Source organism: Pristiophorus japonicus, chromosome 14 (assembly GCF_044704955.1).
Source record: "Pristiophorus japonicus isolate sPriJap1 chromosome 14, sPriJap1.hap1, whole genome shotgun sequence".
Taxonomy (NCBI): Eukaryota; Metazoa; Chordata; class Chondrichthyes; family Pristiophoridae; genus Pristiophorus; species Pristiophorus japonicus.
The window spans coordinates 76541064-76553325 of NC_091990.1; the positions used below are offsets into that span (position 1 = coordinate 76541064).

At 41.4% G+C, this 12262-nt stretch overlaps 1 protein-coding gene across 1 annotated transcript in view; it reads right to left on the bottom strand.

The window, feature by feature from the left end:
• LOC139279611 (mucin-6-like) overlaps positions 1-2519 on the bottom strand; it is an 838525-nt gene extending 836006 nt beyond the window's left edge. The window contains exons 1-2 of the mRNA XM_070898726.1: positions 2505-2519; positions 1630-1729 (exon numbers count right to left, since the gene is read on the bottom strand). Of these exons, the coding sequence (XP_070754827.1) occupies positions 1630-1729; positions 2505-2519 (115 nt within the window). The remainder of the gene's footprint in view (positions 1-1629; positions 1730-2504) is intronic.
• Positions 2520-12262: the final 9743 nt, after the last annotated feature.

Sequence of the window (12262 nt, forward strand, 5' to 3'; positions counted from 1 at the left end):
CGTATGGCCTTAGATTATCTCCTAGCCAAGGAGGGAGGGACATAGGTGAAGAATGCTGTACGTATATCCCAGACAAATCAGAAGATATCGGCAGTCTAGCTGAAAACATCAGGAAAAAGGTAATAGAGTATAAACAGACAGTTGGCCAGGACGGTATCACCTTGTGGGGTTGGGCATCAGGATGGTTGGGAGCCCTGGGGAAATCTGTGGTACAGGGTTTGATCATATTCCTGCTGATAGTCTTCGCCCTGTATCTATTATTTGTCGTCATTAAGTGTTGCTGTGCCAGGGTGGGAGAAACTATGTTACCTACCGAGACCACGGCTAGAGTTATGGTAGCAATAACTGCTGAAGGCTCTTGTGTGGAAATGGAAATGGAGAGACTGTACAAGATCAGAATGGATTGAGTTGTCCTTGTGAAGGACAAAATGGGGGAATGTGGAAAGTATTTTTATCTAAGCTGATACCATACGGTATTTGTGTGCCTTTTGATTAAAATGGAGTCCTGGCCCTTCCAGAACTTTCTGCATTTTAGCAGCCAGCTTGCATAAACAGCTAAACCTGCTGTTAGATGGCTGATGGTTATCAGACAGCTAGGAGACAAGTCATGCTGAGACAAGTAACCCCCCATGGTGCTCTCCTATTGTCTACACTACAGGAGTTCCATGTCACCCCACCCTTATCTTCTAGCCATTATCTCTTTCCTTTACCTCATCCATTTGAAGCAAACAGGTAAACTGACCAGGAAATTGGATAATCCTGACACAATACAAGACAGGTGATAGCCCATTACCTATGACTCATGGAGTAATGGCCGTTTGGCTTTCTGATAACCCTGACAAAAGGAAATATCTTGACACCATGTCAGGACCAGGATATAGTAATTAACTCTTTATCTGTATTCACTGACTGTGAGACAGAGCAATACACAGGGAGAGGCCAGAACTTGGGTTTTACTGTATAAATATCTTGTGAAGCTGTACCATTGCGGAGGTGTTCATTTAGCCCTTGACTGAGTGAAACCTACCCCTTGCGAGCAAGTAAATTAAAAAGGAAACCTCTACCGGAGCTGTAAGTGTCGGAGTCATTCTTTTCGGAGGTCGAGATTTCGACATGCTGCAGCCATCATGACTGTGTGATAGGCTTGATGGACCAGCTGGTCTTTTCCTGTCGCTCACTTTCATATGTTCATGTGTACAAATAATGTAGTGAGCTGGGAGGTGTAATTGGACACCACTTACCCAGCATTCTGCCTCGGACGTGTAATTTGATCCAGTCAGTGCCAGTCAGACCGAAGGCAGAGTGCAGGGATCCATTAGATTGGACCTCTGACCATTTTTACATTCGATATGTTTTCCAGTGTGACTCCCACCAGATACTTGATACACCTATTCATGAATGGGCAGGCATATGTAACTGAGGCAACAAAGAGGATGTAATGCTGTATATGTCATCATTGCTGCATCATTTCCACTAGGTGTTAATCATCACTGTCTACAACAGGTGTCCAATCTTACTTTTTCTTATGCAATTTGAGAATTTTTTATGTAAACACAGCAATAAAATTAATGGGCATGAAATCCCGACCTCCCCGGGTCCTTAAAAATAGGAGAAAAGATGCGCACTTACCTTTTGGTCGGATGCTCGCCAGAGATCCTGGACTCAAGGCCTCCTCTTCTTCTGCAACAGAGCGCGTTCCTGTTGGGACATCTGTAGGAGTCACATGGGCCTGGACAACCAATCACAGTAAAGTATATTCTCATTCATAGTAATAGGAGTTTTGCAAGTCCGAAACTTCTATTACTATGAATGAGAAACACTCCAAACACTCAAACACTACATAAAATATTCAAAAAACACCTCACATAAATACATTATACAAATTAAAGTTGATAGAAATGTTTTTGAGGAAAAAGATATTTGCCGATTTAAAAAAAAAGTTTTAATTATGGTTTAAAATAAAACTACCTGAGTGGGCAGGGTTTTTAACATAAATATGTAGTTTTAAATTTTATTTTAATATGTTTTTGATATGTTTTAAAACTCTTACACTTAATAACAGTAGGCTATGTGCCTGCTTTCGCCAGACGCAAGAGCTTTAAGGACATTCGCAGGGCAAGAGATAGGCAAATAGCTCAATCTTTGCCGTGGGAATGTCCTTCTCCCTGAGATGTGGCCATCTGTCAAACCAGAAACTTGACAGATCGGAAAAGCTGGTTTTCAGCACATGCACATTGTGCGCCGAAAACCGGCTTTTGCGATGCCTTCCTGGGTCTGTACACGCTCCGTACACACTCCGTACAGACTCTGTATACACTCCGTACACACTCAATACACTCCATACACACTCTGTACAGATTCCGTACAGACCCGGGGAGGCCGGGATTTCAGGGCCAATATCTTCTCAGCCTAAATCTTGTATGTTACAAATTGAAAATGATTAACACTGGGAAAAACATGATATTCACACTGGGAAAACCAGTACACTGCTTTCATTGGTCTACTGTATAGATCACCATGTTGATCATTCTAGGCACAATGTGACTCTAATAATTAAAAACTTTTCAAACAGGATGTAACTTTCATCTGAACTTACCAAACACTTTTAGTAAAACAAAAGCATCCAACCATTTGATGGCCAAGCTTGGTGACAAGTTTATGGCAAAAGTGGATTTAAAATCGAAAACAAGTTCTGCAAAAGTCCTGTAAATACCTTACTCTTCAACTGTTTTGCTTAGTTTTGTTTCCTTTCTGACTTTTGAATCTTCTGATGTGCAGCTCCCATTCTTCTTCTCAATTCCAAGAGGCCACTATGCTGATGGACAGTAATGACCAAATCGACCATTATACACTCCAACATTTGTACATCAGATTGCTCCGACCTCCAACTGACCCAGGAGTAGTACTTGCAGAAGCTGCACTTCGCAAGGCAGTCCATCAATCCAAAAACCTGCGACCTCTGCCAGCTAGAATGACAAGGACAAGGGCAGCAGGCGCATGGAATCACCACCACCTCCAAGTTCCACTCCAAGTCACACACCATCCTGTCTTGGAAATATATCGCTGTTCCTTCATCGTCGCTGGGTCTAAATCCTGGAACTCTCTACCTAACTGCACTGTGGGAGCACCTTCATCACACAGACTGCAGCGGTTCAGAAATGGATTTAAAATGCTAAAAGAAGTTCTGCAAAAGTCCTGTAAAAACCTTACACTTCAGTTATTTTGCTTAATTTTTTCTTTTCTGACTTTTGAATCTTGATGTGCAGCCCCATTTTTATCATCTTCCCAATTCCGATGATGATGGACAGAAATGTTTGAGCTGGAAGGAGTGTTTGGGCCCTGGACAGTGGGAAGGGAGAAGGTAAAAGGGCAGGGGTTCCATCGCCTGTGCTTGCATGGGAGGGTGCCATGGGATGGGCATGGGGTGTTGGGAGTGATTGAAGAGTGGAGCAGGGTGTCACGGAGGGAACGGTCCCTTCAGAATGCTGAAAGGAGATGGGTAGAAGGGTTTGGCAGTGGCATCACGCTAGAGGTGACGGAAATCGCGGAGAATGATCTGTTGACTGTGGAGGCTGATGGATGTTCAGTGAGGACAACAGATACCCTGTTATGGGTCTGGGAGGGAGGGAAAGGGGTGAGAACTGAAATGCGGGAAATGTGACAAACACAGTGGAGGTCCTTGTCAAACGGTGGAGGGGAATCCTCGGTTGAGGAGAAAGGAAAATATATCGGAAGCACTAGTATGGAAGGTGTCATCATCAGAACAGATGCAACCGAGACGGAGAAACTGGGAGAATGGAATAGAGTCCTTACAGGAAGTGGGGTGAGAGGAAGTGTAGTCAAGGTTGCTGTGGGAGTCCTTGAGCCTATAGTAGATATTGGTCAACATCTTATCCCCAGGAATGGAGACAGGGAAGTCGAGGACGGGAAGGGAATAGTCGGAGATGGACCATGTGAAGGCGAGGGAAGGCTGGAAATTGGAAGCAAAGTAGCTGACATTTTCCCATTTGTTGTGATAGTAGGAAGGGGCAATGATATAGTAGCAGAAAAAGAGGTGAAGGAGGGGACCTGAGTAAGACTGGAACAAATAACGTTGCATAAATTCCACGATAAGGCAGGGATAGCTAGGACCCATGTGGGTTCCCAAAGCAACATCTTTTATTTGGAGGAAGTGAGTGGAGTCAAAGGAGAATTTGTTCAATGTGAGGACAAGTTCAGCCAGGCGGACGAGGGTGCTGGTGGATGGGTCTCCTCTCGAGGAAGAAACGGAGATTTCTTATGCTGTGCTGGTTGGGGAAGGAACTGGGCGTCCATGGTGAAAAGGAGTCAGTCAGGGGCAGGAAACTTAAAACTGTTAAAGTTGTGGGGGGCGCAGAACAGTCACGGACATAGATGAGAAGAGATATGTACCAGTTAAATACTTCAATCACCGCCCTGTACCAGATAAAAACTTCAAACACTACCCTGTACAACTTAAATACACCAAAAGACTGCCCTGTACCAGTTAAATACTTCATACTCTGACCTGTACCAGTTAAATATATCAAACACTGCCCTGTACCAGTTAAATATATCAAACACTGCCCTGTACCAGTGAAATACATCAATCGCTGCCCTGTACCAGTTAAATGCGTCAATCGCTGCCCTGTACCAGTTAAATAGATCAAACACTGCCTGTACCAGTTAAATACATCAATCACTGCCCTGTACAAGTTAAATACATCAATCACTGCCCTGTACAAGTTAAATGCTTCGATCACAGCCCTGTACGAGGAAACATACATCAAACACTGCCCTGTACCAGTTAAATACTTCAATCACCGCCCTGTACCACTTAAATACATCAATCCCTGCCCTGTACCAGTTAAATACTTCAATCACTGCCCTGTACCAGTTAAATACAACAAACACTGCCCTGTACCAGTTAAATACAACAAACATTGCCCCGTACCAGTTAAATTTATCAATCACCGCTCTGTACCAGTTAAATACATCAATCCCTGCCCTGTACCACTGAAATACATTACTGCCCTGTACCAGTTAAATATATCAATCACTGCCCTGCACCAGTTAAATACATCAATCACTGCCCTGTACCAGTTAAACAGATCAATCACTGCCCTGTATCAGTTAAATACATCAATCACTGCCCTGTACCAGTTAAATACATCAATCCTGCCCTGTACCACTTAAATACATCAATCACGGCCCTGTACCAGTTAAGTACTTCAATTACCTCCCTGCATGAGTTAAATATAACAAAAACTGCCCTGTACCAGTTAAATACTTCAATCACTGCCCTGTACCAGTTAAATACATCAATCATCGCCCTGTACCAGTTAAATACATCAATCACTGCCCTGTACCACTGAAATACATCAATCCTGCCCTGTACCACTTAAATACATCAATCACGGCCCTGTACCAGTTAAGTACTTCAATTACCGCCCTGCACGAGTTAAATATAACAAAAACTGCCCTGTACCAGTTAAATACTTCAATCCCTGTCCTGTACCAGTTAAATACATCAATCATCGCCCTGTACCAGTTAAATACATCAATCAGTGCCCTGTACCAGTTAAATACATCAATCACGGCTCTGTACCAGTTAAATACATCAATCATTGCCCTGTACCAGTTAAATCCATCAATCACTGCCCTGTACCAGTTAAATACTTCAATCACTGCCCTGTACAAGTGAAATACATCAATCACTGCCCTGTACCAGTTAAATGCATCAATCACTGCCCTGTAATAGTTAAATACATCAATCACTGCCCTGTACCAGTTAAATGCATCAATCACTGCCCTGTACCAGTAAAATACATCAATCACCGCCATGTAACAGTTCAATACATCAATCACTGCCCTGTACCAGTTAAATACATCAATCACTGCCCTGTACCAGTAAAATACATCAATCACTGCCATGTAACAGTTCAATACATCAATCACTTCCCTGTACCAGTTAAATACTTCAATCACTGCCCTGTATCAGTGAAATACTTCAATCACCCTGCCCTGCACCAGTTAAATACATCAATCATGGCCCCGTATCTGTTAAATACATCAATCACTGCCCTGTACCAGTTAAACACATCAATCATGGCACTGTACCAGTTAAATACATCATTCATGCCCTGTACCAGTTAAATACATCAATCACTGCCCTGTACCAGTTAAATATATCAAACACTGCCCTGTACCCGTGAAATACATTAATCGCTGCCCTGTACCAGTTAAATGCGTCAATCGCTGCCCTGTACCAGTTAAATAGATCAATCACTGCCCTGTACCAGTTAAATACATCAATCACTGCCCTGTACCAGTTAAATACATCAATCACTGCCCTGTACCAGTTAAGTGCTTCAATCACCGCCCTGTACCACTTAAATCCATCAATCACTGCCCTGTACCAGTTAAATACTTCAATCACTGCCCTGTACCAGTTAAATACAACAAACACTGCCCTGTACCAGTTAAATACAACAAACATTGCCCCGTACCAGTTAAATTTATCAATCACCGCTCTGTACCAGTTAAATACATCAATTCCTGCCCTGTACCACTGAAATACATTACTGCCCTGTACCAGTTAAATATATCAATCACTGCCCTGCACCAGTTAAATACATCAATCTCTGCCCTGTACCACTGAAATACATTACTGCCCTGTACCAGTTAAATATATCAATCACTGCCCTGCACCAGTTAAATACATCAATCTCTGCCCTGCACCAGTTAAACAGATCAATCACTGCCCTGTATCAGTTAAATACATCAATCACTGCCCTATACCACTGAAATACATCAATCCCTGCCCTGTACCACTGAAATACATGAATAACTATCCTGTACCAGTTAAATACTTCAATCACTGCCTTGTACTCGTTAAATACATCAATCACTGCCCTGTACCAGTTAAGTAATTCAATTACCGCCCTGTACCAGTTGAATACATCAATCAGTGCCCTGTACCAGTTAAATACATCAATCATGGCACTGTACCAGTTAAATACATCATTCATGCCCTGTACCAGTTAAATACATCAATCACTGCCCTGTACCAGTTAAATACATCATTCATGCCCTGTACCAGTTAAATACATCAATCATTGCCCTGCACTTTTAAATTCATCAATCACTGCCCTGCAAGAGTTAACTACATCAATCGTGGCCCTGTACCAGTTAAATACATCACCGCCCTGTAACAGTTAAAGACATCAATCACTGCCCTGTAATAGTTAAATACATCAATCACTGCCCTGTACCAAATAAATACATCAATCACTGCTCTGTACCAGTTAAGTACATCAATCCCTGCCCTGTAATAGTTAAATACGTCAATCACTGCATTGTACCAGTTCAATAGGTCAGTCACTGCTCTGTACTGGTTAAATACATCAATCACTGTCCTGTAATAGTTAAATACATCAATCACCGCCCTGCACCAGTTAAATACATCAATCCCTGCCCTGTACCAGTTAAATACTTCAATCACTGCCCTGCACAAGTGAAATACATCAATCACTGCCCTGTACCAGTTAAATGCATCAATCACTGCCCTGTAACAGTTAAATACATCAATCACTGTCCTGTACCAGTTAAATACATCAATCACTGCCCTGTACCAGTAAAATACATCAATCACCGCCATGTAACAGTTCAGTACATCAATCACTGCCCTGTACCAGTTAAATACTTCAATCACTGCCCTGTACCAATGAAATACTTCAATCACCCTGACCTACACCAGTTAAATACATCAATCATGGCCCCGTATCTGTTAAATCCATCAATCACTGCCCTGTACCAGTTAAATACATCAATCACTGCCCTGTACCAGTTAAATATATCAAACATTGCCCTGTACCCGTGAAATACATCAATCGCTGCCCTGTACCAGTTAAATGCGTCAATCACTGCCTTGTACACGTTAAATACATCAATCACTGCCCTGTACCAGTTAAGTACTTCAATTACCGCCCTGCACGAGTTAAATATAACAAAAACTGCCCTGTACCAGTTAAATACTTCAATCACTGCCCTGTACCAGTTAAATACATCAATCATCGCCCTGTACCAGTTGAATACATCAATCAGTGCCCTGTACCAGTTAAATACATCAATCACGGCTCTGTACCACTTAAATACATCAATCATTGCCCTGTACCAGTTAAATGCATCAATCACTGCCCTGTAACAGCTAAATACATCAATCACTGCCCTGTACCAGTTAAATACATCAATCACTGCCCTGTACCAGTAAAATACATCAATCACCGCCATGTAACAGTGAAATACTTCAATCACCCTGCCCTGCACCAGTTAAATACATCAATCATGGCCCCGTATCTGTTAAATACATCAATCACTGCCCTGCACCAGTTAAGCACATCAATCATGGCACTGTACCAGTTAAATACATCAATCATTGCCCTGTACCAGTTAAATGCATCAATCACTGCCCTGTAACAGCTAAATACATCAATCACTGCCCTGTACCAGTTAAATACATCAATCACTGCCCTGTACCAGTAAAATACATCAATCACCGCCATGTAACAGTGAAATACTTCAATCACCCTGCCCTGCACCAGTTAAATACATCAATCATGGCCCCGTATCTGTTAAATACATCAATCACTGCCCTGTACCAGTTAAGCACATCAATCATGGCACTGTACCAGTTAAATACATCAATCATTGCCCTGTACCAGTTAAATACATCAATCACTGCCCTGTACCAGTTAAATACATCAATCACTGCCCTGTACCAGTAAAATACATCAATCACCGCCATGTAACAGTTCAATACATCAATCACTGCCCTGTACCAGTTAAATACATCAATCACTGCCCTGTACCAGTTAAATACTTCAATCACTGCCCTGTACCAGTGAAATACTTCAATCACCCTGCCCTGCACCAGTTAAATACATCAATCATGGCCCCGTATCTGTTAAATACATCAATCACTGCCCTGTACCAGTTAAGCACATCAATCATGGCACTGTACCAGTTAAATACATCATTCATGCCCTGTACCAGTTAAATACATCAATCACTGCCCTGTACCAGTTAAATACATCATTCATGCCCTGTACCAGTTAAATACATCAATCATTGCCCTGCACCAGTTAAATTCATCAATCACTGCCCTGCAAGAGTTAACTACATCAATCGTGGCCCTGTACCAGTTAAATACATCACCGCCCTGTAACAGTTAAAGACATCAATCACTGCCCTGTACCAGTTAAATACATCAATCACTGCCCTGTAATAGTTAAATACATCAATCACTGCCCTGTACCAAATAAATACATCAATCACTGCTCTGTACCAGTTAAATACATCAATCCCTGCCCTGTAATAGTTAAATACGTCAATCACTGCACTGTACCAGTTCAATAGGTCAGTCACTGCTCTGTACTGGTTAAATACATCAATCACTGTCCTGTAATAGTTAAATACATCAATCACCGCCCTGCACCAGTTAAATACATCAATCCCTGCCCTGTAATAGTTAAATACGTCAATCACTGCCCTGTATGAGTTCAATAGGTCAGTCACTGCCCTGTATTAGTTAAATACATCAATCCCTGCCCTGTACGAGTTAAATACATCAATCACGGCCCTGCACTAGTGAAATACATCAATCACTGCCCTGTACAAGTTAAATACATCAATCCCCGACCTGTACCAGTTAAATATCTCAATCACTGCCTTGTACGAGTTAAATACATCAATCACTGCCCTGTACCAGTTAAATACATCAATCCCTGCCCTGTACCAGTTAAATACATCAATCATCGCCCTGTACCAGTGAAATATATCAATCACAGCCCTGTACCAGTTAAATACATCAAACACTGCCCTGTACCAGTTAAATACTTCAATCACCGCCATGTACCAGTTTAATACATCAAAAACTGCCCTGTACCAGTTACATACTTCAAACATAGCCCTTTACCAGTGAAATACATCAATAATTGCCCTGTACCAGTTAAATGCATCAATCACTGCCCTGTAACAGTTAAATAAATAAATACCTGCCCTGTGCCAGTTAAATAATTCAAACACTGCCCTGTACCAGTTAAATATATCAATCACTGCCGTGTACCAGTTAAATACTTCAAACACTGTCATGTAATAGTTAAATACATCAATCCCTGCCCTGCACTAGTTAAATACATCAACCAGTGCCCAGTACCAGTTAAATACATCAATCAATGCCCTGTACCAGTTAAATATATTAATCACCGCCCTGTACCAGTTAAATACATCAATCACTGCCCTGTACCAGTTAAATACATCAATCAATGCCCTGTACCAGTTAAATATGTCACTCATGGCCCTGTCCCTGTTAAGTACATCAATCACTGCCGTGTACCAGGTTATAAATCAAACATAGCCCTGTACCAGTTAAATACATCAATCATGGCACTGCACCAGTTAAATACATCAATCGCGGCTCAGTACCATTTAAATACATCTTTCATGCCCTGTAAAAGTTAAATACATCATTTATGCACTGTACCAATTAAATACATCAATCACTGCCCTGTAAAAGTTAAATACATCAATCTCTCCCCTGTACCAGTTAAATATATCACTGCCCTGTTACAGTTAAATACATCTATCAGTGATCTGTACTAGTTAAATACATCAATCACTGCCTTGTACCAGTTAAATGCATCAATCACTGTCCTGTAACAGTTAAATACATCAATCACCGCCATGTAACAGTTCAATACATCAATCAGTGCCCTGTAATAGTTAAATACGTCAATCACTGCCCTGTACGAGTTCAATAGGTCAGTCACTGCCCTGTATTAGTTAAATACATCAATCCCTGCCCTGTACTAGTTAAATACATCAATCACGGCCCTGCACCAGTGAAATACATCAATCACTGCCCTGTACCAGTTAAATACATCAATCCCTGACCTGTACCAGTTAAATACCTCAATCACTGCCTTGTACGAGTTAAATACATCAATCACCGCCCTGCACCAGTGAAATATATCAATCACAGCCCTGTACCAGTGAAATACATCAAACACTGCCCTGTACCAGTTAAATACATCAATGACTGCCCTGTACCAGTTAAATACATCAATCACTGCCCTGTACCAGTTAAATACATCAAAAACTGCCCTGTACCAGTTACATACTTCAACCATAGCCCTTTACCAGTGAAATACATCAATAATTGCCCTGTACCAGTTAAATGCATAAATCACTGCCCTGTAACAGTTAAATAAATAAATCCCTGCCCTGTGCTAGTTAAATACTTCAAACACTGCCCTGTACCAGTTAAATACATCAATCACTGCCGTGTACCAGTTAAATACTTCGAACGCTGTCCTGTAATAGTTAAATACATCAATCCCTGCCGTGTACCAGTTAAATACTTCAAACGCTGTCCTGTAATAGTTAAATACATCAATCCCTGCCCTGCACTAGTTAAATACATCAATCAGTGCCCAGTACCAGTTAAATACATCAATCAATGCCCTGTACCAGTTAAATATATTAATCACCGCCCTGTACCAGTTAAATACATCAATCACTGCCCTGTACCAGTTAAATACATCACTCACTGCCCTGTACCAGTTAAATATATCATTCATGGCCCTGTACCTGTTAAGTACATCAATCACTGCCGTGTACCAGTTAATAAATCAAACATAGCCCTGTACCAGTTAAATACATCAATCATGGCACTGCACCAGTTAAATACATCAATCGCGGCTCAGTACCATTTAAATACATCTTTCATGCCCTGTAAAAGTTAAATACATCATTTATGCCCTGTACCAATTAAATACATCAATCACTGCCCTGTAAAAATTAAATACATCAATCACTCCCCTGGACTAGTTAAATACATCACTGCCCTGTTACAGTTAAATACACATCAATCACGGCCCCGTACCTGTTAAATACACGAATCACTGCCCTGTACCAGTTAAATTCATCAATCATTGCACTGTACCAGTTAAATACATCAATCACTGCACTGTACCAGTAAAATACATCAATCATGCCCTGTCCCAGTTAAATACATCAGTCATGCCCTGTAAAGGTTAAATACATCAATCACTGCCCTGCTCCAGTTCAACACATCACTGCCCTGTAACAGTTAAATACATCTGTCACAGACCTGTACTAGTTAAATACATCAATCCCTGCCCTGTACCAGTTAAATAAATCATTCATGCCCTGTAAAAGTTAAATACATCTGTCAATGACCTGT